The 27,145-nt window shown below is 40.4% G+C and overlaps 1 protein-coding gene across 2 annotated transcripts in view; it reads right to left on the bottom strand.

The window, feature by feature from the left end:
- The window catches only part of EIF2B3 (eukaryotic translation initiation factor 2B subunit gamma), a 98,321-nt gene that overhangs the window by 10,138 nt on the left and 61,038 nt on the right, over positions 1-27,145 (bottom strand). The window contains exons 6-10 of one of the 2 annotated variants that reach the window (XM_021528458.4): positions 19,443-19,573; positions 18,587-18,780; positions 14,607-14,684; positions 13,776-13,924; positions 47-150 (exon numbers count right to left, since the gene is read on the bottom strand). In XM_021528458.4, the coding sequence (XP_021384133.1) occupies positions 47-150; positions 13,776-13,924; positions 14,607-14,684; positions 18,587-18,780; positions 19,443-19,573 (656 nt within the window). Of the gene's footprint in view, positions 1-38; positions 151-13,775; positions 13,925-14,606; positions 14,685-18,586; positions 18,781-19,442; positions 19,574-27,145 lie in introns of those variants that run through there. The other variant, XM_085586293.1, reaches the window with a different exon arrangement.

The raw sequence follows: 27,145 nt of genomic DNA, 5'->3' as shown, positions 1-27,145 counted from the left end.
CTGAAAATTATGACACATGCACAGTAAATACAACTTTTTTACTTACCTTTGGTTTCCAGCCTCTGATCACTTCCAATCAAACAGTCCTTGATGTCTGCACCCTTCTCTATCACAGCATTATGACAAATAACACTGCCCTGAAGACAGCACCTACAACATAAACACAACCAAATCAAGAAAATAATTTAAATGACAGATATAAAATAAAGGTATCCACTGGAATATCTAATGACTCTGTGACATGATCCTGTAAGTAGGTTCAGTTCAGCACCTTTCTCAAAAACTCCATTCTTCTCTTGATCCTTACACCCAGTTGCTGGAAAAACTAAAATTCCAGGTGTCAGATTGGGTTTGGAAGAGTTTGCAGTTTTACCTCCTGTTAGAACAGCTTTCCTCTGTATTTCCTCAACAGAATAAATGCTTAACTGAATAAATAAAGACCTGGGACCTGGATCAAGTCTTGTATTTTCCACAGACAGTCTGGGTAACTGCTGGGGTGGCTTCTCTGCTCAGCTCCCCAGTTAAAAACACGAGCAGCAGCACAGTCTTTCTTTGCAAATTTTACTGAGTAGTTTTATGCATTCCAACTTGCCAGGCACTAAGAAAAGGTGGAGAGAAGGGGCAGATCAATAGCTCAGCTGGTTGGCTTTGTTCATGTTACATTCAAGCACCCAAACATGATTATTCTGCAGTACTAAACCAATGAAATCCACACTAGACCTACGCTACCTGCCTTCAGTATCTTCATGCTCATGTTGCCTTTGAAACACTACACAGTATATAACTTCAGCAAAAGTTAGATACTTATTCCAAAATGTATTTGAATCTGTGACAACCAGCTTTCAAATCTGCCAATCCCACTGTCCAGAGAGGAAAGGAGTTCAGAGTCCAACTGCTGGGTTTGTAACTTCTCTGCTGAGAGATTCTGAGTTACTGCATTTCTCTGAACCCCTTCTTCCAGAAAGCTGGATCTTGTCAGTCTTAACTACTATCTGTGATGTGTCCTCAAATGCTATTCCCTCAGCATGATGTGTCGTGTTAAACAGCATTAAATGTAATTTTTTTCAAACCTACAGAGAAGAAAATAGCTGTGAATCAAATTATTTCTTTCCTTATTTTCACATGTGCAAAGGTAGACAGGAGTCATTGAAGGACAGAAAGCATAGCTAAGATATCTAAAAATACTAACACTCATCAAAATCAGCTGATTGGGAAGAGGGTATAAGTGAGATCTATAACCCTGGAGACATGCAGGTAATCTGCTCCTCCTAGATAACTCAGTATTAATCCTACTGTGAACCATAGCATCTCATATCTGCTTCCCAGTATTTCTGTCAATATTAATTACAATAACTGTGAATATTATCAGTCCAACAACTGATCTCTGTCAAAACCAGAAGTTTTTGGCTTCAATGACCTTCTATGCACAGCGAGTTGCACAGATTAATGACCTGCAGCTATTCCCCACCTTGGTTACGGACACCACCACTACTCTCTGCACTAGTTAAGCATGGCTGCAGTTCATCATCAAGCTGGCTTGTGGACAGAACTGTTAGCCTGGAGTCTGAATTAACAAAGGAGTTTTGGTATCAGGTCGAAGCCCTGAGCCTCAATTCTGTATTGAATAGAGCACTAGTCAGCTGAGGTACTCAGAAGAGTGAAACTTCGATCCTCACTCCAGACCGCTGATCCCAAAATTAATTCATAGTACTTTCCTGCTCACACAACACTATTATCTAGAACAAAGAATTTATCATTAAACGTATTACAATTCTGTTGCTTGTGTGAGTCAGAGCAGAAACCATCTGCCCCACAAAACCACCATTAATTCTGCAGGAGTAAAAGCAATAAAACTGGACCTCAGTTGCACTGGTTCACAGTTACAACCCCCTGTGAACAGACTGTCCCCTCTGAACAATTATTCTTTTAACTCACTTAAACTCCCCCTCTGCTGACCTATAAGGAGGCAATATGAGCAATTATTCTACAAGCAACCAGCTCAGGTTGCTTTAGCATGGTTTTTACTAACATGTTAATAAGATAAAAAGCGGCAAAGATACACAGCAGACCCCTGCCTGTCTTTGCTCTCACACTGTCACAATCTGCTTCCTTTCCAATAGCCTCATGTGCCCGCACAGCAGCTCAGGCCATCGTCCTGTGCAACAGCAGCTGCTGAGAGCAAGAGCAATTTGGCATTTATGCCAGGCTAGGGAAGGGATCACTGGAAGCATGACTGCCTGCTGCTGCCATTCTGACTTAGCTTTCAACAGGACTAGTGAAGGGAATGGGAGAAGTTGCTCATTTCCCACTGAAATGGCTCCTATCCAGAATGTGTGCTCCACCATACCTCCTCCTCCGTTGCTTTGAGCCAGTCAGATGAAAGCTTTCCCCTGCAAACTGTCAGGTTCCCACCATCTATCACTCCTCCTGAGCATGAGAGCAGCTGTGAGTGCACTACACCTCTCAGCATTACCCTCATGAAGGAGGATATTCCCTAAAAGAGAGGGGATTTAAGCTGTTGGTCTGGGGCTCAGGCTGGAGAATACTGCATGTGTGTTCAGAGCCTACTTGAGCATTGGCTTTCAACTCCCTGAGAAAGAATAGCATTGTAACCAAGAAACTGCTGATGACATTAACATCAAAGATAATGAGGGTTCCTGCCAAACCATTTTTCGGGAGGGACAGGCCAGGGAACCAAGATGAACTTGTCTGTGCCAGGTGCTTGCAAATCAACCCTTCCCTGGTGCCAGGGTAAAACAAAACCCAAGAACTCCACCACCCCAGGAGTTTCTTAAAACTTATAAACCCAACCAACTGCAGAAGTTTTAAAGCCATACTCAATGCTCAGATTACCCCAATCACACAAACCAGCAGCAAATCCGGCTTTTATTGCTCAAGTGGAACAAAACTTCAAGAGATAAAAACACAATTTGTGGGTGTTCCCTTCACCCGCTGACAGATGTAACACAGCCATTTTGAAACCACTTGTAAATGCCTTTTTTCTTTTTAAAAAAAAGTTATAAAGCCTGCCAAGAGAAGTATTTTGTGTGTTTATTTAATTTTTACTATTTTTTTTCAAGTTGAATAGTAAGGAATAAACTTTTATTCTCTTACAGGGTAAATATCAAATCTCAGGGCACTGCTGTAGTCTCCTTAACTAAACTGCCACCACAGTTCCTGCCTTCCATAACAATTAGGTGCTATTAGCCCTCAAAGGTGCTCTGACAGCATCCAGCTTCATCAACTCTGGTGTGTGTGCGCATACACACACATTGATGTACTGCTTTATAATGCAAACCATATTTATTTTTTCCCCTGAAAATGTAGTATATTTTTAAACTTTTCAGCACGGTGAAAACGGATATCTCCTGACCTTAAAATCCAAAGAGCATGTTCAAACCCACAAGAGGAACTAATTTGGGGCATTTGATTTACGGCTGAAATTTCAGTTTGAATTTGTTTTAAGTGTAATCACAAACTGAAAGTCTGGCAGCTGGGTGTTTTTCAGAAAATAAATAAAAATATTCAGTGTACATCTGCATTTTAGAGAGAGCATTTTACAAGCCCAGTCCTGTAGTGGCAACAGATGTAGCTAAAGCATTAATTTGTTCTACAGGTACAATGTGTAAATAGGAGCATATGAGAGCATGTGTGCCTACGTCTGTGTGTCCGCTACGTGCCTGCATCTGAGAGACAGAGCCCGACTTTGGGGTGGGTTTTTTTGAAAGTGAGAGAACAAGAGCAAAAGGAGTAGTGGCCAAGGAGGCATGGGGGGATTACAAGGATTTAGGTCTTTAAACTGCAGACCACCTAACAAGATCACTCTGAAATGCCACTAATTTCAGTTAAGGCCACAGACCTCCCTTCCTCTGCCCTCCCTCTCTCCCCCATTGTAAACAACTAATCCCAGCAGAAAACAACAGAGAGCAAAATGTACACACATTCTGCAACATTCCAGGTCCTTCTTTATCTTTTATTTATTTTTCTAAAAGGTCAGCGCATGTATGGAGGGAGGGGGGAGGGGAAGAAAGCCAAAAAAACCTCAAGTCCATCTCTTGTGTGGGCTTGAAGGAAGCTGGAGAAAGCAAAGTCCAAGAGCACACAATATGGAGCTTTTATAGCACAGCAATTCCTGGACTCAGCTTACTTTCCCCTCCCTCTATTTGTGGCAAAGTCACATAGCTTTAAACCAAAGGACAGGGTGGTCGATTACATCTGAAAGAAATGTAAAGAATTGGGAAAGAATTCCATCTCCTGTCGAAATTATAAATAAGGAAGTATTAATCCCAGAGACAGGCTGATTTATGTAGCCCTGGAACTGCTGACTTTCAGCCCGAGTATCGGTCTATAAATCAAACCCTTAAATCAAGTGTGTCAATCGCTGCAGCACTGTGATACTCAGGGAAGGCAAGGCACCTACCACTGAAATCAGGAAGATTGCCAGGGGACTGAGGTGCCGTACCTTTCTTAATTTTCTGAAGTGTAAATCTGAGATCAAACATCCTTTGGGGGAATGGGAAATCAAAATACGCAGTGCTCAGCACACCGGGAGCAGGCAGCAGGAGTCCAAGACACAACCCCCTAATTACAGGCTACCCACTGATTATTTAGGACTCTGTGATTAAAGTGATGAACGCTCCTGGGAGAAAGGGGCTTAAGTAACTGAGGTCAAGACCTCAACTGCAGCTCTCGCCCTGGTTGTGCAAGCTTAGGAAGGTATGAATGTCACAGGTTTGCCTTACAGCCAATCTCCTGAAATGCCAATGGAAGTTATCCAGGCCTGGTACTTTAATCCAATTGTGCCAAAACCCCGACATAATCTCTGTTGGGCAGCAAAGCAAATGAGGTGTCTATAATGCAATGCTTAAAACTGTAGACTCACAAGAAAGAAAGCCTGGAGCACAAAGCCTAGGACAGCCTGTTTGGTACCGCTCTGCCGTGCCAAGCAATTGGGTCTTGTGTGCCTCCCGATGAGCTGCGAAACGGAGAGACTGACACGGGAGTTAAAAGCAAAGGGTGACATGCCTCAGCAGCTACTTTGCTGACTGAGGGGTAACAGATGTGAATTCCCCTGGGAGCAACATCCCCTTCTGCCCTAACCAAGGAGATAAGAGGCACCACAGGCACCTTAATAACATTAAGAAGTGCCAATGAATCAGGGAGAGTTCTAAAACCTACCAGCAACCCCTGAAGGAATCCCCTGCTAGCTAGTGAGATGGTGACTGGGACTCATGATCACAGGCATGAGGCACAAAGACCATGGAAAAACAGAGGAGAGGCAAAAACACTACTAGGGAACTTGGGAACCCGAAACGTTGCCTTTGCCAACATGCTTTCCACACCAGTACATTTTTACACAACACACTTTTACACACAAACACAAGAACTCCAGGCACTATGCATCTCACGTTATACATTCAAGTAAATACCAAAGCCTACAATAGATGCCAGCAGTACATGCTATAATTTATAGATGTATTTCAAAGCAAGCATTCGTAAGTGAATTTGGCCTTTGATCTCCTGTTTTTCCCCTTGGGGGTAACAAAATCATTCTACCCCTCTAAATTCTTCGCCCGTCTCTGAGGGTGTTTTCACTAAGGAACTTGTTCCATGTCTCTTTTCTAGCCAAGCTCATCACTGTGGTATGGCTCCTTTACACTTCTTCCCCACACCCTAAACATTTTGCATTACATATTGCATATACTTGCCAGCACTCGTATTTTCCAGTGAAAGTTCAACTGACCTTAAAGGATTGCCTCAAACATACCTTAATGTGTTTTATTAAGCGAAACTTAGGGTGTGGGGGGGGAGGTCACCAGGAAGGTCATGCTTCACCTCCGAAACTTCAGTTACATCCAGCTGATCTTGGAACAAGCAAATTGGTGGCCTTTTATGTAGCTGCAAGCTCAGGATTGCACACTTCAGCAAAAGTATACTTCAAGAGGTTTACACTGGGAAACACCACACACAGGAAAACTGACCACCCTGTGGATTCTCTTTTGCAGAGTGGGAGGTGTAGGCCAGATTCTACATGATTTTACAGACACTGCACTGAAGGCCAGGAAAAGCTACTCATGTCTATGTGAAGGAAACAACACAGAAACATTTTATGTTCATTACCACCTCTCGGTTTGCTTCACTTTCCCACCAGCTCCCACAGACTGAGCGAGGTAACAGGCACAGTAAAAGGACACCTTCTCTGGGGTTTTTGAAGCACAGTTTTGGGTGAAGAGCTGTGGCATTTCAGAAAACATTATTAGTTAAGTCAGTTTCCATATCATGTGAGTTAGATTGACATGGAAAAGGTTTTTGTAAATGCCACCCTTACAAATGAACCTGCCTTCTTAGATCCAAGCTGAACTTGTTCAACTCTCGTCTCCTCAAGAACTTAAGAGGCACAATGTGGTAATTTCTTCCTCTGCCATACCCAGGTGGGAGAAGATTTTAAGGAGCATCAGAGACATTCACACCCAGATTCCCACCAAAATCCAACAGCCATCAGCTGTTTGTGAAAAATCTTCACACTCTTCTATTAGATCCATGTGGTTAGCAGGAGAGAGAATCTTATTTATAGCTCTGAAGTCAGACATAATCCTGTCCATCTGAAGAAGCAAATCAGCAGAATGAGAGGAAATATTTTAAAATGCCACTTTTCAGGGCTCATCTGTGCTTTAAGTTCAACATTTGATGTACAAGATGTTTGGAAAACTGGGATGAGTTCCCTGCACAATCAGGGAAACATCTGCATCTGAGATTAAAGAACAGGTGATTTATTTAAGAGAGATTAATGTACCAGGAAGCTAGCCAGAAGAAATTTTTTTTTTGAGGAGCTGCTAGTAATAATGTTTCAGACACTCACAAGATAACAGGTATTATATGAGAAATTTCCTCAATACATTAGATAAAGTAGAATTTTACTTCAGTTGAAAGTAATTGAAAACCAGTTCCGCAAGTAGCTCCACCACTTCCTACTTACTAGTTTCCTACTTTGCATTTTCTTCCTCAATCTATCTTCCTGAAAGCAAACTCTGCTGGCCAGAGGTTGTCTTTCTATTCAGTATCTTACATAGCATATACAGTGAATTAAATAGTAGAATGAAAATTATAATTCCTGACCAAAAATGTTCACAGATTAAAATCAAGAGGTGTGACAGAAAGGACAAAACTGCTACATAATCAAGAGAAATAAGACCCCTTTTTACAGGCAGGGACTACAATACATATAGTTTTCTTAATGAATTTAATTTTTATCCATATCCATGACATATTTTATCCATATATTTAAGATGAGTATGTGCTTTTTCTGAATGAAGCTCTCACTTTTCATGTGTTTTCTGCGATATCTATTCTAAACTTGTTCTTCTTTCTTTGTCAGGAGACAACAGCCATCTTAAAAAATGGTTCAAGATACAAAATACTTTGGAATTTCAGCACAAGGAGATCTTTATTTTCAGGTTTGCAAGCTATGGTGATGGGAACAACTTCACCTCCTCATTTTTTTTCATGAGGTTATGTACTGTAAAATATGTTATCTTGGCAATAGGATCATTCCTTTGTACTGCCACTGTCCAAGTGATTACTTATGCACTGAACCTCTATAAAGACTCAATTCTATCCTGGTTTTAATTACAACTTGCTTCAAACTGCTGACTGTTTCTACGTCAGGTGCTGATTTGGCACTATTGAGGAAACAACCAATAAACTTCACAATCAATCTGCAGTTAGTAGTCAATCCAGCTCGCCTTGCTTGTTGTTTTCTTCCTTTGCACGTTTTCTCATACAAAATAGCAATAAATTGAAGACATGTGGTAAACTAGAGAAGCCTTAACCAGTCACATGTGGTCTCTCTCCAGTCCCCTCACTGAGCAGAATTACAGCATCTGTCCACCTACTTTCAGACAGGTAGCCAGAACACCTTTAACAAAATCAAGTGCATAACTTACTGTCTTCACATGACTGAAGAAGGACGATGCTAGTTTTGGGTGAAAAACCATTTTTGGTGCCAGTTCTTTCTTCACATATCTGGGTACTTTAGTCCCTCATACTAATTTTTACTTCAGCCTATTCCTTCTGCCCAGGGAGTCAGAACTCCAAGGTTTACCACATCTCTCCCATGGGACTCTTCTAACTTTCCCTCTGTCCTCAACACTCACATCACCTCCCTGCAGTTTGTAACTCAAAGCCTTTGGTGTCACCTCCCTTGCCTTCCAAGTTTCCTGATGCTGCAACACTTTGCAATTTGCTGGCTTTACAATGCAGCCTGACCCAAATCATATCTGCCTTTTTAACCCCTTCCCTTTCCAAAAGGTAACCTTAGCTGTGTGCCACTTCACATGGGGAACTTCAGCAGTTCAGTCCTTTTGGGTAGTATGCTTACAACAACATCCTGTAAACTTTAAAAGCAAAGATACGAGGCTATTGTTCAATAATTCTTGCCCCTGCACAAACTTAATCTCAGTCACACCTGCAACCCCACTCTTACAGTTCCTGAACCAAATGTCCACTGCATCAAGGCTATCTGCCAACTATCTGCTGCAAACTCCTTTCTGGAGGAAACTCTCTCCTTTTCCCATTGCTAATTCTGGTTTGGGATACCATTTTTCTGGTAAAATTACAGGTGAATCAAGTTTAGCTTCCTTGGTTGCTCTGTGAAGATCTGAAGGTACTTTCTTGCTGTGGAGGTGAAATCTAGAAGCAAATCTTGGGCCATTTGCTCTCTCTGATAATCAGAGGAACCTATTTATCATTTCCATAAAATCATCATTTGAAGCAGAATGCTTTCCTGTATTTTCATGAAAAAATAAAAGCAGCAAAATACTTCATTTCAGACTATATCTACCACAGAGTCCTTATGGTACTGACTACCCACCATGTCAACAAGACCTTTTCAAAGCATGGCTTACAGCAGACTCAGTATTTATTTGAGCTTTTAACACTTGCCTTCTCAACTAACCTCTAAATAGTCCAAAGACCAGATTATTTTCCCTACTAAACAGTCCCTTCCCTATAATCTTTACCAGGGAAACATTAATTTTCCATGACCAAGGAAAAAGGATATAATGTGCACATAAAATGGCCAAGCTCCTTTCCGTAAGTGTATACAGTGGGATAGTTTTACTAACAAACAAGAGATTTCAAAATATTTACCTACAGGGATGGAATAAAGGATTCAACATGTTTTTCCTGTTAATACTATTTGTAATGCTCAGAGTGCTTCAGCACAAGGTCCTGTGTTACCAGAGCAATTAGATGTTCCTGCTGCCAGAAGGTAGCAAACTAAGTAAAACAACAAGAATGGTAAAAATAAAGCCAGTGTTTGATAAAAACCAACAAACCAACTGATAAAACAAAAGCCAGAACAGGAACCTGAAACAAAATTAATCCATCCATATCTAGGTCTCATTTCAAAACAGCTAAGTGTGCCTAAGTCTACCAAATGAAAAAACATTATAGAACCATAGAGTAATTTGGGTTGGAAGGGACCTTTAAAGGCTATGTAGTCCACACCTCCTTAAATGAGCTAGACCAGGTTGATCAGGGCCCCATTCAGCCTGGCCTTGAACATTTCCAGGGATGGGAGAGTCCCAGCTCCTCTGGGCAACTTGTGCCAATGCCTCAAAACTCTTACAGTAAACAATTTCTTCCTTATATCTAGTCTATCTTCTTTTAGTTTAAAGCCATTAGCCCTTGTCCTATTGCAGGAGGCTGAGCTGAAGTTTGTAACCATCAGTCTTCTAAGTCCCATTTAAGTTCAGAGAGGTCACAATGAGGTATCCCTGGAGCCTTCTCTTCTGACCAACCCCTACTCTTTCAGTCCTCACAGGAGAAGTGCTCCAGCCCTCTGATCAGTATTACATCTGAGCATATGTATTATGGTCCATAAAGTTGAGAGGTGTGGGAAGAGAGACTGACAATAAAGAATGAGGCAAAAAAAGTGGTTGAGTACCTCAGCTTTCTCCTCATCTACTGTCATCAGCTTGCCAGCCATGCTTATAAGGGGTTTAAATCTACCAGGTATTACTTTTCATTTGCAAATGGGAAGCTTCAGTCAGTCCGTGGGTGTTACACACTGTCCCTTTGCAAGAGAGCTACAATGAGGGGACTCCTGCACCAAAGATGCAGCAATCCAGGGAGTCTCTTGTGCTGCTTTACCCCTGACAAAAACAGAGCAAAGAGAAGAGGCAGTTGAGCCACTACAGAGACGGACACACACAGCTATTGCAGGAACATCCACACAGACAAAGTTTTCACGCAAATTATGATTTTAGCTCAATTAGTAGATTTTCTCTAACTATGTAACTCAGTGCAGTCATTTGTCACTGAGCTCTAGGGAGCCATCCAGAGGGAAAAAAAGAAGTGTTTTGCCACTGCAGCCTGTCACCTGGGCAGTCAGCATCTCTCAGCACTTGAGCTGTTGTATAAATTACATCCCTCCCAGCTTGGTCAAGTACATCCATCATTCAGCACATATGTAATCTTTGCTATTTTATTGTCTCATTGATGGAAGAATTAGCTGCACAGTGGGAAATGCATTAAGAAAGGACTACCAATTATTTTCCCCTGTTACTAACTTCTTTAATCCCCTGTAATCTCTTCTAAGGGGGGATTCATATCTACTCAAATCACTTCACAGGAGACATATATAATGTAATAGAAGCCCTACACACCAAAGCAAACAAAACCAGCTTCTGGTACTCCAGAGTATCAAATGCACCAGCCACTGCTGGAATAATAATAATTTGCAAACAGTATGCAATGGACTGTCCAAACTAACCCCAGTTACTTGATCCATTCAGTTGGGAAAGTTATCATCACCTAGGCCATGACCTCTGTTCTGCCAATAATGAGGCAACCACGCCTAGTAAGAGATATCTGGTTTTGTTCTAAGCACCTTGTGGTGCTCCCACCTACACAGCAAGAATTTATCCATTTCAGAAGCTGGTATTAAATACCAGCTGTGAGGCTATTACATTTTTTTTTCCTGCTTTGGAGATATGTTTTGTGGATCTTGACCCTGCAGGAATTATGGCACAGGATCACATTATAGGAGAACTACCAAGAGACAAACATTTTAAATTTTGTTTTTGGTGAGTTTTGTTTGTTCATTTTGTTTTGCTATTTGTATATTGACATAGTAAACTAAAGCTGCTGATCACTTTTGCAGCTGAGACGGGAAAAAAAAGGAAGATTCAACCCAGAGAAGCTAGAAGTCATGGAAGAGGCAAGGGAAATACCAAGGCAGTGCCATGTAGCTCTTGATAAATGAACTTAGAATGCAGAGCAATTTTTGCATTTGGTTGTTCCCAGTATCCCAATTTTAAAATAAAAGATTTAGCTGATCTTTATTTCTTCTGAGTTATCTATACACCTTTGTCTTTTCCATAATAAGTGTCCTTACTGCAATCTTCTCAGCCTACTGCTGCAAGTTGGTGTTACTGCAATGAACACTCTTGAGAATGGCCTTCAGTTACCATTCACATTTGACTTGGGCATTATTATAGTAGACCATTAGTCTGGTTGAGCTGTTCATGTCAGCATAAAAATGTATATTCTTTAAATAACACAGTTTTTATCCATTTCTCAATGCAATTTCAGAATTCTAATATACACTACCTTAGTTGGTAAAACTGCCTTACTTGTAGGACATCTGCTGTGCGACAAAAAAAAATTAATTAGATCTGTCAGGGCACTTTATTATGTTCATTTTGACCCATATCAGCTAACACATACTGACTTTCCAATTAAAGATTAAGACATTTTCTGAATCTGTGATTAGATAAAGCTTGAGCTGTTTTAGAGACACTTGGGAGAAGAGGTGTTTATAAGGAGTTGTCCACTGTGGACAGTTTAAAGCAAAAGCACATATAATTTATCCACCTGTTGCAAATGGATCCATCAACACAAGTAAGAATGATTAGCATTTTAACAAAAATCCATCAGATTTAACCAAAGTAATGAAAGAAGGTCAAAATACATAAAAAAAATACACAGAAATCCTTCACTGCAAGCAAGGCTTCTTTCAACAAAACTCAGCAGCTAGAGTATTTCTGTTTCCTACTACCTGTGTATGCATGACTTCATCCCCCTCTAATCTTAAGACTTACCATAATGCAATAAGAAATAATTTATCAGCTCAGTATTTGTGCAGATCTACAAAATATTAATTACAGTATTCTTTGCAATAAAGATCCAGGGTCTATGGTCTTAATTCCAGCTGGAGAGGAATAATTACAAATTTGACTCCAGTGCATCAGTGTGCAGTAACCGCAGAACAGCTAAAGGGGGTCAAACCCTTGGGACTGTGAGGTTTTTCACTCTTTGGTGGCTATATTGTTTTCAGCAAGAGTGACTAGGGATTACATTGTTTTCTAAAATTCACAAAAATGTTACCCCAAAAGTCAGTTTATCTCTCTTAAAAATAATATATCACCAACTTTACGATGCTTGTGGAATTTTGTGAAATGCTTAACATAACAGCTCTGGGATCGATTTAGGATTTAGAACACTACTAAATGCCAATGCAGACAAACACAAGATGATTTGGGACTCTTCATAAAAATAGTGCTATTTATACACTTAGCTGCCTCTGCAATTTAATGGTAGAGCTGCTGACCTCATATGCAAAACCATACCATTATGATTGTGGCATCAATTCATTAATCAAAATGACAGAGGGTCTCATGATCAAATGAGAGAGGTTCCTCTACTTTTTATGACAGTAGGGCTTGTGATACAGCCATACTGGATCCATCTGTGATTGAACTGGAAACCAGCTATTTTCTATACTCAATGGAATTCTGATTTATGATGTGCTTGAAATTACTGTGGATTTCTATTAAAGACAAACACTTTGTGGTAAGGTACCATACTTACCTGTAATTTAGTTATGTAACAGTAGTATCCTCCATAGACCCCACATCCTTTGGGGTTTTATGTTTTTCAGATATGCAACTTTCAGAGCCAACTTGGCATTTTTTAAGAGTTTGGCCTTTTTCCTGAGGCCCTAAGCAAACCTCAAGCCATGAAGGAGCAGAGAATTTATACAGGTCTGCACAGACTCAATCAGCAGTTTCCTTTCCACTGACATCCACAGGAAGCCAGCATGTATGGAAAGATGGGGGCATGCAGACATCAACAACTGCAGACAGGCCACTTTTCCCACATTTGGAAATGTATATAGCTCAAGGCTAACTATTTAGTCAGTGTCTTTAGTGCATGAGAAACCTCTACTAGCTGGCAGATGCTCTCTTTGAAAAGTTTATTAATTTATTCTATTACTCAGCATAGGCAATAGTAAAGGCTGCAGGATGACAAAGAAAAAGGGCCAAAGAAAATGACATTTTAGGTGAGGCTGTAATGTTTAAATGTGAGAAGAATATTTCTAGCTGGCAAGCATACCACTTTAAATAATGCTTTGTGCCTCAAATATTTTAGGGATACTCACTGATCCAGCCATTAAAATTACACTTGTAAGAATGACACACAAGGTCATACAGACTCATACATCCACTTCACTTACTTACACATTCTGAAGATGACAGGATCTATTGTAAAAAGAAGACATTTATGTTCCAAGACTCTTGTTAGTTCATTTCATTTGTGCACTTCTAGACTACTTATAGAGACTTATTTATGACTTGGTCTTTGGAAACACACCCCCTGGTATCATCTCTTCTGGCTGAAGACACTTTACAGGACAGAAATTACTGACTCAGGATCTACCTACAAAACTAAACTGCATATTTAGGGAACTAAGGTACAAAAAAGTAACCTACCCTTCCTCAATTGTAACAGAATTCATGATGATACAGTTTATTATCTTAACTTTGTCTTTTATGGTACACATGCTGCCGATGATGGAGTGTTTGATGGACGTCTTCTCTCCAATTTGTGTGGATGACCCAATGATACTGTCTGATCCAATCTAGGGAAGAAAAGAACAGAAATTAGCAAAAGTACATGGAGCTCTCTGATATATATTCTCCATACAGCCCTCCCAAAGTACATCTCAAGCACTCGTCAATAAAGTTTACCCTTCTCTACCCTGAGGGATCCTTGGCAGAGGAAAGACCTGAAAATTTAGACCCCACCCCACAGACAGAGAGTTTTCCCAAGGTCTGTTAGCTTGGTAAAACTCCATCAGTGGATCTGGGTCTGTAGGCTTCATGCAGAAAGGTAAGCATGGTAGGTACATTCCTGCTGGTACTCACTGGTTTCACTCAGGTTTGCCCTGTGAGACCTGTTAAAGGGAGGCTTGAAGCTGGCATTCAACCAAAACACATTAGCAAGAAGCAAAGCTAAAATACTGATCCTTTCTGAGTTTGGTGTCCCTAGGGAGGCAAACTGCTCAACTACCAGGAACTGCCATTAGGGAACAAGAGGCTGCAGTGTCTGACTTGGGACTAAGATAGACTTTTTACCAAACATTTTGAAAGAGAGAGACTGAAAGGCTGAAACCCATGGGTGAGCCTACAGAAGACTTTGGGATGTATCACCTATGTTCCACCATTCCACACTTCAGAACTTGGCTTCACTAGCATGCAGTTCTTGAAACAAAGTGGTTGCAGACTACTGAAAGAACAGAGATGGGAAAAGACAACACTTACCATGCCTCTATCAGTGATCTGTGCAGACCCATGAACCAATGACTCTTCCAGACCCAGATTAAGCAATAATTTGGGAATCTACATGAAAAAACCCACATCACAAATTAACATGATAATGCTGTACCAAAGATGGCTTTGGTTTCTATTGCACAGGTGTATTTGCCATAAACATTTTAACTTATGGGAAAAGGCAGGCCATGGTATTTCAAATGTCCACCAGCTATGTGTGATTTATCATCTCCCCCTTTTGTAAAGGAGACAGGTACACTGCTACCACAGTGCACTACATGTCTCCTTTCAACTCAGCTTCCCACTTGTGGATCTGCAGCAGCTGGCTCCAGATGAGCACACTGATATCCTGTATGTTACCACAATGTCCAGCGTGTGCCATTCCTAATGCAGCTCAGCGTGTTTTACACTGTACAGTAAAGCAAGGGAGGGAAGCAAGTAATAACAAATATAAATGAATAAACTGGCATAAAAAGATGACTGTGTCCAGCCCACTCTGTAAGATAGTATTCTGAGGCATGGGCAACAAAATTGTCTAAGTAGAAAGAAACTAAAGCTGATCAAGTGGCTATTCCAGATGATAGAAAGGTGCACAAGAAAAGGCTCTCAACAGGGAGAAGGCAGGTGTTAGATAAGCAGACAGAACAGCAATGGTAATAGAGACACAGCCTGAGAGGTAGCCAAGAACAAATCCATGGAGAGCAATTCTGAACTGGCTCCTGAAAGGAAGGGGAGGTAGCATTGTAGGAGGATAGGTTATCACTCCATCATTCCTCCTGTGGGTGAAAGAGCAGCCTGAGGCATTCTTCATCTCCTGGCATCAGGCTGAAGCCAAGGTCACACAGCACAGAAGAAGTGACGACAGCAGGACAGGGATGTCAGGGGAGGTGGGAGCCTTGCAGCAATGCACACAGGGCTGCAGTTACTGGCAGGATGTATGTATGATGCAATGTATGATGTCTCTTGGTAGGACAGAGATGGCAGTCAAAGGAACACAGGGGTGAATGAGGGCTAAGAGATCTGTGTCACAGCAAACTGTATGGCTGAATGAGAGGCAGCATGTGCTGGGGCTGGTGTGGAGCTCTGCACATGCTGCTTGGCCAGCCAGAATTGGGCACTCACTGACCCATCTGAGAGGTCATCTGAAGTCTCAGCACAGTGATGGTGCAACTGAGTTTGCCTCAAGGGTGGAAACAGCACTCATTAAGTCTTCCTTTTCTCTACCCAAGCACCTGTTTTTACAAAACTCCTAGAAAAGCATATCTCTTAGATCTCTATTGCTCTGTTAAATTTGGCTGAATGATGCCAGCAATTTCCAAAGCTGCTATTAAGGAACTGCTACACAGTACAGTTGTGTAAAATTATTTCCTTAGAAAGCTGGGATAACAAGAGCTGATGGCTAAAGAGTGAACCTCAAAAAGCAAGTGCCACATATCTGAAGACGATGGGATCAGAGGAACTCACATTTCTGAGCTATCACTTCAATTTGCCTGTTGGCCCCAGTAGACATTTTCACATCTGTAGCTCTTTGTATCTTGAAGTTGGCCCTTCCCACTAGATTTGGATTTTGTTTATTTTTTAAAAAAGCAAGAGTATATTAGATCCTTCAGTCCAAGGTGCAAGCCCTACAGAAAACCACCAGGTTACCAGAACACCACAACCTAGGCAAACCCATCTGGATGATACTGGCTGGGTGAAGAGATGCCCTAACATGTTACTTAACACGTGACACAAAGATCCAGGAGAGGAACACACACCAAAGCATACCTACAGCATAGGTTGGAAAGATTCCTACTATCCAGTGTTGATCTGCAGGAAGGGAAAATAATGAAGAAAGGTTCTCGCCCTCCTCAGTGGAAAGGCGGTGTGGTGAAATAAATAAAGGATTTTACCGGTCAGAGCAAAGGCCTTATTAGAATCAGTCAGTGCTAGTGCAGCCTGAGGGGTAACCCACGAAGGCTACAAGCTCAAGCATTTTGCTCTGAAAAGAAAGGTTAGGCTGGGGGCAGGAGTCAGAGGGAGTGCCTGGGTCAAGGGAAGGTTTAAGATGTGTTTGGATTTAATTCATCTTACAAAGAAACTATTTCCTGCTATTGAAGATAACTCCCTCCTGAACCCACCTGCCCACACACAGGCTGCAGGCATCCAGAAACCCAGCTGGAAGTGAAATGATGTGAGCAGTGTTTCCTCACCAGAAGGGCAATGGGTTAGGATGCCATTCCTTCCCACAGCTACTGGACTGGACTGCTACTGCTATATGAGTCTGTCCTTTGGGACCTCAAAGTTATAGGTCCTGACTTTGCAGCAAGGGGATCAGGATCTGGTCTGTAAAGGCCAAGATAAGAGCAAACTAAACAACCAAAATCTTCCTCAGAGACCAACAAAACAGGTAACCCCGCCCCCCATCAAATTAAATGCACATCTTTTATGAGGATTAGCAAGAGAAACAAAATGCAGTGGCACTGAAAAAAGGAACTACTTTCTCACATCTCCTCATTAAGCTCCATTTTATGTTTTACCTCCACAAGTTTCCCTAGAAATTTTACCATCCTGAAAAAGTTCAAAATTCAAAGAAAATCCTTTCCAACGCTGAAGGCCCCAATGTGACTTCAAAACACTAATTCTTTGTACCACCCAGGAGCAAACATATTTCCTGAACTAACCAAAATGTAGAATATTTAGGTTAAAATAAACTCAACCAAAAACAAAAAACCAACACAAAAAAACCCACATGGAGTCTGACTGGCTTAACTCAATAACTTTTTACTGAAGTGCCTGCTGCCAAATGTACACGAACACTTCCCTTAGAAAGTGGTATTCTCCCTTAACCCTTTGGGCACACTTGTTCCTATTTTGGGGGAAGTTTTCTGTTTCTGACAGCAGTGCTGCCTCTCTTCCTCATCTCCCTAAGCACAAAGCAAATGACTTTTTTTCTGTGTTCCTCTATAAACATCAAGGAGAAAGAGCTCCAGTGTGTAAACTCATGCTGCCATTCTGCAATTCTGATTTGCATTAATTAATCCATCGTTGTCAAAAAGAAATCAACTCAGTCTGAGAGCAATGGCAAGGCAGTGACCACTTCCAGAATTCCCAATACAACTTTATCACCTTTTCCAGCTCCACTTAAGAAATCTTGAGTCTTTCCTTACTGCACTCCTTACTGCCCTTTCAAAACTAGAGGAAACTGGCCATTCCTGATAGAATTGAAGTTCATCACTAGCAGAACAAAGTACAGAGAACTTGTACATTGCATCAGCCAGTGTAGTCAAAAAACCCCTAAAACCCAAATCCCCACCCCCCAAAGATATGATGAGCTTTTAATCATCAGCTTGTTAGGTCATACAGGATTTCCCTAATTCTCATCTGTGATTTTTTTCTTTTATGAATTCTCAGTAGTGTGAAAGCTGCAACAGATGCTGCTTCAGATCAAGAGTTCACCTCTGTGTGTACCTGGAGTACCACAGTAGGAAAACCTGTTCATGAAAGAATTCTTTTGTAATAGAAATCATTAGGCAATTTAAATAAAAGGGTAGTTTTCATCTTTCTTTAAATTGTTAATAATCTTTGTTATTACCACAAACAAACATCTGCTAGGAAGAGTCCAGTCAGAACTGATCATGCTTTTAGGACATGGACATTGATTAAATGAGCTATCAAAGCTACTTCCATTCTTATTTTCCTCACTTTGTGGCTCTTTGGCTGTAGGTCCTGATGCTCCCAAAAAACTCCCAGAAAGTGTGTAGGGTGAGGGTTTTCTCAGCTAGATCAAATCTAGAGTAAATCAGTGACAGAACTATTTCCTGGCCTCATGTCCCAGTCCAGCAAGCAGTAGGGTGATGTGCCTGGACAACGTGGCACTTGTTCAATTCCCACATACTACTCAGCTGTATCACAGAGAGTCACTGCTGCAGGGTGAAATGCCCTGTAAGCAACTGCTGTATTTCCAGGTGGAACCTCTGTATTTTCCTCACCTGCCTGTTGGCTTCAATGTACAGCCCAAGAGTATTCACTCGGTAGCACAGCCCCTCCTTCATGATATGGACGTAGCAGCGCACTTTTCCTTCGTGGAGAGTTTCATTCATATCTCCTCTGTGATCATTCCAACAAGAGTTATCTGGAGCAGGTTTCAGCAAGCTATTATCTTCCTTTATGAAACTATAAATGTCTGGAGAACACACACATGCATGAAGTTAGACAGGATTTAATGAAATACCTTCTGAAGAGGAATACTATTAAAATACTGTTGGTGAAGGGAAATCTTCGCCTCACCTCATCTCCATGGCTAGATACTCAGCAATCATTAACAGATTTTATCACATGTAGTGAGTAAGTGCTTATTTTTATTCTGCAGGTGTGAATTAAGGAATCAGGACAGATGCAATGTTTTGCCCAAGGTCATACAAGGAGACAGCAGAAATGCTAAAAATAAATTCGAGGATCTGAGATCCTGTCCAGTTCCCAGTGCAGTGTGGTTAAGAGTTAGTCTGTTGTCCTACACAATTTTAGGAACTCCCTCCTAAAATTACATTTTCAAAAATGAGTCTAAATTTTTCTCAGAAAAAAAAAAAAATACAGAGACCCTAGCTGATTTGCTTATGGTTTACACCAAAATAAGGGAGGACAAAAAGAATTTATATAGTACACAATTCTGTTTGAAAAAGAAGTTCTACTAGAATATTTGCTAGGAAAAGCTTCCTCTGCTGAAGAAAAAAAAGCTCAATCTCTAAAATAGTGTTTCAGGGTAGTTCTGTACTCTACTCCATAACTCAGCTGTAGCATAAGGGCTTTAAAACCTCCATAAACCCAAATCTTTGATACTGTACTGACCTAGGGATGCTTGCTCTTTTTTCTTTTGGTCCTCTTCTTTGTTGTCGAGTCTTTGCTGCAATGATGCCGGAGAAGAAAACTGTTTCCTAACCAGATGTGGAATCAGTTCACTCCGGAGAGATGTGATTGTCCTGGAGAAAGAGACACATGAAATCTGTGAATGTTAAAACTTATGTCTTCATTTCCTTTGTGTAACATCATCAGACATTTTGCATGCTTCATGAGGATTAATCAAAATGGCAAGATATTAAGACAATGTCCATGAACCACCTGCTTCCTTAATGCAATAAAATACAAAGAAATATTCAAAATGAAGAAAAAGCTTCATTTTCAGAACCATGTCCCCTCTATTTTAACAGCAGTGACTATAATTTAATATATCATTATCCTACAATTCATACTTGTGTGCAGATGGAATGCAGAAAGTAACATACCAACATTGTAATGACAAAAACTAAAGTCACTTTATGTGGCTTTAAAAAGGGCATCATTTGACTGGAAAAGAGAGAATAGAGCACCCACAGAGGGAAAACCAAACAGCTCATTTTCTTTGTGATAAAAATATGGAAATGCTCAAAAATATATGAAATATCAGATTGTTAAATTAAAATTTTTATGAAGTATGCATTAACAGAATTCCTGCTCAAATGACACATTCAGAACATTTTAAAAACTCAGTCCTTTAACAAGAGAAATTAGGACATTGCAGTTTAGGTCCCAAGGCTTTCATGTTCTTTAGATGCTCCAGTACAAAAGGTATAAGTGAACAGAAAGCTTCCAGAGGCTTCAGCTGGCAATAAACCCACCTTCTCCTTGTACAGATTTAAAACTGCTATTGTATCCATTCTGATACCTCAATACTAGGAGGTCGGGAAATCACAAGGGGTTTTCTCCCAAACCACCTATGCCTTAAACAAGGGTCCCAATTACTAGATTATTTCTACTCTTGCATAGATTTCTACATTACAATGAATCAACAAAAAACTCTCCCAAAAGACAAATATCAATGTAGAAAGTCTATTGTACAATGGTATTATAACCCTGCATATTTAATTTTGACTATGAAAAGAAAATTTTATTCTTCAATTAGGTATTTGGGGAAAAACCCCAAATCAACACTTTTTACAGTTGGAGTGCGGTCTTAAAATAGCTTTATTGTTGTTGTATCATTATTTTAACAATCTCCACTTAGTTACTGAATTGTGGATTATTTAAAGTAGTACTTGGGAAAATCATGCAGAAAATGAACTCAAACTTGGCACATGTAAGAGGAAGTGCTAAACTTCAGAGGAAGGATTTGAGAACTAACACAGTGAGTTTGGCTAGAGGAACTCAACAAATAACAATCCACAAAAAAAGAGAAGTTGTTTAGAACGGAAGATGGCAAAACTAGGAACTAACTAACAGATTGAAATACGAAAGGCAAGTACTAGAATGAGTACAGTGAAAATTATTTTGGTTGGCAAGATCTCTAGCAAAGGGGGATCTTTCACAGTTCAAACTTTTAGACCAGCTCAAAATCCACCCAGGCCCCTGTTCAGGTCAATGATAGTGAAGCAGAGCTAAGGACCAAAGCAGTCTTTCCTGTCTCTGGCTTTGAAGGGAAGATTCAGAAGTGATTGCCAGTTCAGCCCTATGAACAAATACAGTGTGTTTCTTTTTCTTGACAAACTTTTTCTTCAGTCCTCAGTGCAGGTTGTGTCACATCCTCTGTCCTGCAGCCCACCTCTGAAATGTTGCTTTTATGTTTTATTACAGACAAGGAAAAGCTCTAGTCTTTAGTCTCTCCTCCTGCTTGAAAAATAAGATTATAATCACCTTCAGATAGCTGTATTTCAGGAACCAACGAAGGAAAACACTTCATTCCTTAATCACTGAATTTCTGCCTGCTAACCACTTACAGGCGCGCTCGGCCGCGGCCGCGCCGGCCCCGCGCTCCCACACACGTGGGGCTGTGCAGATGGGCAGTTTACTAGCTCACAATGTTTGCCTGCAGCTGTGCCATTCAGCAATGATTTCCTGCTTGGGTTTTATACTGCATCCAAAACCGACAATCCTCTGTTTCCCTCAGAGGCTGGCTATGGCATTTATAAGATATATTACCTATAAAATACCCAAGTATTTGGCAGTGTTAAATAGTCTGATGCAGAGGACAACACAACACGGTAGGAAATGAAAGCAGTGGAAAGGGGAAAACACAAAGTTTTGCAGTTCTGCCTGGTTTTTGATGGTTTAATCTTTCTTGGCCAAACTCCTGAAGCTTTCCTGCAATTTCTGAAACGCTAGCCACATTCCTTTGCCAAAGGTGGAGCAAATCTCTGGGTCATCCATAAGATGTGGCTCAGAAACACATCCTTCTAACTGGAAAAGGAAAACCTGGAAGGTTTGCCTTTGCTTGCTGTTGAAGCAATTTACATGCAACATTTAAAGGAATTTGCCTTTGGAAAGTAGTAAAAATACACAGTAAGGCCCTCTGTGAGAAAGATTAGGGAATTTTTTGCAACAGATCTTGCAAATTAAGATACACAAAGTGATAGCATGAACTATTATCTATCAGAAGCAGGAGAAACTAAACAACCAGCTGGAACTAGGAAAGGAATTTAAATCAAAGGAAATGCAGAGGGACTGAAGACCCTTAATCAAAAAAGACAAAAATTAGAAGGAGTTTGGAAGAACCAACTGGCCTGTAACCTAGTGACAGAAGAAGACAAACTAAAAAGATTTCTGGTCTAGTGTATTTAAAATTCTTACAGTCAAATCCCAAACTTCACATGCCTATATTCAGAAGAAATAAATGTTAGACTGTATAAGCTGAAGAAAGCATCTTTTTTTTTTTTCTCTTCAGGTTTTAAAACTTGGAGCTCCCTGGTTTCTAAAGCTCGTTGTTTTTGTTAGCACCAAGAAGTGAAAATGAAATATGCACTGATATCCACAGAAGGAAAAATCTGCTACAACCAGGAGAAAGAAACTAAAGGGGTGAGTGGAAGGAGAGGAGGGCACACAGAATTTTGGCAGAAATCCAACTGCAAGCCAATGTGGAGTAAGCATGCTCTTGACACCTCAGAGCAAACTCCAGACGGTAGAGAGCATAAACATGAACCTGCCTTTGAGAAACATTTGCCAAAATAAATATGTTTTCATAAAATCTAGCCCAAGTGACAGGCCCTTTTTCATGACTTTTCATTCCCTAAACTTTGATTTTTGAAGTTCTGTCTGTTTTCACCTCAACAGAAAGTAGCAGGTTTTCAATGAAACCACCAAAGATGGAGAGTGCTGTTAGATGTCTTCTTGTAAATGAAGAGAGGGGGACACACTAATCCCTGAAGCACCTTAGGTGGCTCCAGTACCCTGAGAAAAAGAGTTGGCAGCAATTTTGAAAGAGGTTGGTCCTGATCACATTTGAAGCATGCAAAAAGAAGTATCATCTCTTGCTTGGAATCTGCCATTCATGCAGCAGGTCACAGCTACAGGGGATGCTGGCAAGAGATGGTGCATAAGTGGGGGAAACAAAGACAACTGGGCAGTTGAAATTTATGGTGCAAGTGCAAGAAAAAAAGTCGGAATTCAAGTGAAGATTAAATATTTAGATATCAAAAGAACCTCCTGGAAAATTCAATATTAAATGTACCTAAGAGCTTAGAGCACACATCAGTTACTTGCAGTCAGCTATGTGGATTGCAGACTCAGACAATATAAACTTAGAATAGTCAAGGTTAATTTTATTTAAACCTAAAACATTAAGGGACAAAAATGGCTACTTGGTCAGACAACTGTTATTTTACCAAGAACTGTTATTATCAGCAAGACATAATTATACCTTTAGAATTCCTTTATCCCTGGTCCCTGTGTACTCTCTGTATTCCGAGTGTTTCTGGGATTTTTACATTTCATTAAAGGCACAAATAAGGTTCATGCTAAATTCAAAAGTTTTACTTGTTGTTGTTGGGTGAAAACACCCTAGGTTAATAAGCTTAATATTTAAATGCAGCTATGCAAAATGTTTCAGAGACATTTAACCATAAATAAACTTAAACACAGTCTACAACATGGCAGAATTAGGTTTGTATCTATGTATGTTATATTATATTACATTACATTATGACCCACAGAGGGCCAACTTTTACTTGTTGCTGAAATGCAACTGCCTCTGGAATGAAGCTTATTGAAATTTCAGCAAGAAATGAAGAACAATGTAGCCAACTGAAACACAAGAAGAGTTTTGAGGGAGAAAAACTAATACTGTCCCCTTCAAAAAAGACAAAAAATGGATTTCACAATTATGCTTTAATGGGCTGTGATTTCTGCTCTTAGATATATGCATTGCTGGACACTCTGTCATAGGACATGGAAAATAATGGTTCTGACCAATGATGATAAGGAAAGGAATCTCCTAAAATCTTTTACAATAATACAAGACCCTATTTGAATCTAAATTTAGGTGACCTTACACAAGTCTAGGTAAGTGAAGGTGCTGTTTGGCTTGATCCACAGCAGGAATAGGACCATCCACAGCTTCTGCTTCCTGCAGCTAATTCCCACCAGCTTCAGACTCCCTGAACACAACTGTCAGTTCCATTTACCGGCTGTCATTCATTTTCCATGTTTAATGTTAAACACCATAAAACAGTATTAATGAGTATTAGCATTCTAATATCCTCCCTGTTTTATTAATCTGTGATGAAGCATGAAATCTACTGTTGCTGTCAGCACCCACCTGTGAAATCTGCTGTTACCCTCCATGGGTAGCTGCAGGGGGCTTCCCTTGCTATCACTGTCAGCACAATCAGCTACATCTACAGGTGCAGATAGTGTTTGTGATTCCCTACTACAAACAAGCAGATCATTAGCCCTTTTATACCTATTTGTATACTTTTTTTTTTTTTTTTAAATAGGCAAATGTTAGCTCTTGTACAGCTATTCAAGCGTACACTGGGCTGGGCTCTGATCTTGGCTCCACGGCCTTCAACAGAGATTCTTCAGATCACATCAAAAGAACATGAGGCTGTATTTCAGACTGGTGCTCATAATTAATGTTAGAAATGTATACATAAATACAACTAAACAAATCCTAAGGCAACTTACAGTTTTGGCCAGAAAGGAGTTGCATGTTTATACAGAACAATAAAGATGTAACAAAAAGGGAGGGAAGAAAAAAAAATGACAGTGTGTTGGAAGAAAGAGAAAAGTTAATTCTGAACCCTGTAGGTACATAGTTCATGGTTCTCATCATTTAAAGGACAAAGCCAAATAACATTTAAAAATTCCATGTAAGCTGGGAGCTCTCTTGTTGAATCTCAACGTTATTTTCTCCTGATCCTTTGATGGAGATTAAAAATTTCCATGTGAATACAAAGAAAGAAACAACAGTTACTCTGAGATTTTTTTCCCTGAGCATTTAATGCTCCAAACTAGAGCAGCCAGCCACCATTCCCATCTCCTCCCCCCTCCTTCAAGGAAAAAAAGTCAACTCACTTTGAAGAAAAGACAAAACAGACAAAACAGGGTCAGGGCAAGGGGGATTAGGGAAATGATATTTATATCATGGACCAAATTAAAATGTCAATGCAAGAGGCAGGCAAACAGCCCATGCCACATATATACACCAGGCATGTTTCCTCAAGGAAACAGGAAAGAGATTTGAAAAGAGTTAATGCAGTCCTGAGTTAATACCACCTGCCTCAGACTCAACACCACTTAAAAGACAGTGTTTGGGCCCATTTCCCACAACATCATTTTAACAAGTACAGTGGAAAAAGGAATTACAGGACTTTTCCCCTTCTTCTCACTGATTCATTACTAAAAATGCTGGAATTTCTGAGACATGCTAAGAATGCAGAGAAAACAGAGAAGGACTACATACAAAAGGGAAAAAAAATCAAGTGATAAATCTCTAGGGTGTGCCACATCTCTGCAGAAGGCTAATTCTGCTCTTACATCTTGCAATAATCCTTTTGCCTTTGTTTGGTGTAACCAAGACCAATTATAATAAAGGAAAACTCCAAAGTAACCAGGCAAGCCAATTAACTACCAAGCAATTAATTGTGCCTAGTTCAATAACCTGCAGCACTCATCACAGCATTAAACATCTCTTATATCTTGCTATGTTCTATATCCCCGTTCTACTCTCAAAATTTGGACCACAAAAAGAGCAAATACATTTCTCACACCCTGCCATAATTTCATATTAATTGTCAGTGTCTCTTATTTTTGAAGCTAAAAGCCTAGGGAGAAGACAAGGAAACTTCGAGAAATGTTCTACTAAAAGGTAATTCCACATGACTGCATTTGTGCTTCATTTGTCTTTCCACACTATTTTCTAACTAAAACCTTAAAGCCTGACAGCAACATACTCCCAAAGCTCACAAGAACGTGCATGACTCATTCAAAAGCCATTACACAGCAAGCCAGTAAAACTGCACAGCTTTGCAGGCTCAAGTTTATGAATGACTTCCCAAAACTGCAGAATCACCACCAAAACTCCACATTCCGGATGATGGAGGGAAAGCAGAAGACAAACAAGTGACAGTCACAGACACCATAACATGGAGAGGAACCAGATCAAAGTATGAAAGGGATGGTATGGATGCAAACCACATAAAAGCTGTTCTCAAGTTCCACCAAGTCTGGATGCAGTTAAAGGAGCAGGGATCTAACTTCCACTTCTGCCAAAAAGCCCTTTGGGAAACAAGGCAGCTTTCTGAAAAATTGACCACAGAAATTAAAACTCCTCAATTACATACTCAAATCCTTTGAAAGCGTGTGCACACTCAGCTCAGGTCATCTAAGTAACCTTAACTCTGCCCACTTGCCAAACAGCCAGCAACACCCCACAGCTCCCAACTAACACAGCTTTTGCACAGGAATGCCAGCAAGTTTAGACATTTTTAGAACTTCTCTCTGACCAAAAGTCTCTGAGGCTGTCGGAGGCCACCCAGGGTGTTTGGCAGGTTGTACACACTGCTGAGGAATGGATCTCATTCATTCCCAGACAGCATCCCATTCTTCTAAAACAAGCGCACCTGCAACAAATGTGATTCCTTGCCAGAACTCATCTTTCCCGTTTCTCTCCCACCTCCGCCTTTGCAGCCATCTGTGTCCGAGTTACAACTTTTTTCTAAGTGCTTTTGAAACTAGGCTCCTTTTCTGAAAAAGAAACAGGCATTCTGACAATTTGCCTAAACAAACACACGTATATGATGCATTTGATAAGGCTGATGTGTATCCATAAACCGTTGAGTTATGTAAACTTTAGGTGCATAATTATGCATTTAGGTAAATAGATTTAAACACTTCAGACTTGTATAAAATGTTAAGTGTCAGAAAATGCAGACACAGCTGTAGCTTTACATGGGCAACCGCTTCCATGCCACTCCACTGGTATTGCATTACAGGCACTGGAGATGCCCACATGACTTTGCTCTTTCTCCATGAAGATACTGTGTTTGGTGGTCTGCAATCAAACTGACCTATTCTCAGTTTGACTAATTTCTTTCAGCAGTCTGGGAAATAAACTGGAAGCTCTGATGTGTAATTCAATCCTGCTTCCACCTATACAAGTACCATTTCTATACCCTTCTCCCCAGCACTCTACCTTAACTCCTCCATATGGATTGCTAATCCTTGTTCCACCCCTCCCTGTAGGACAACTCTTCTGTTCTTTTTACTATGGTGTTTGCAATATGATCTTCTGTCTGTGATAAAAC

Source organism: Lonchura striata, chromosome 8 (assembly GCF_050655825.1).
Source record: "Lonchura striata isolate lonStrDom1 chromosome 8, ASM5065582v1, whole genome shotgun sequence".
Classification (NCBI taxonomy): domain Eukaryota; kingdom Metazoa; phylum Chordata; class Aves; order Passeriformes; family Estrildidae; genus Lonchura; species Lonchura striata.
This window is presented reverse-complemented; position numbering and strand designations above follow the sequence as displayed.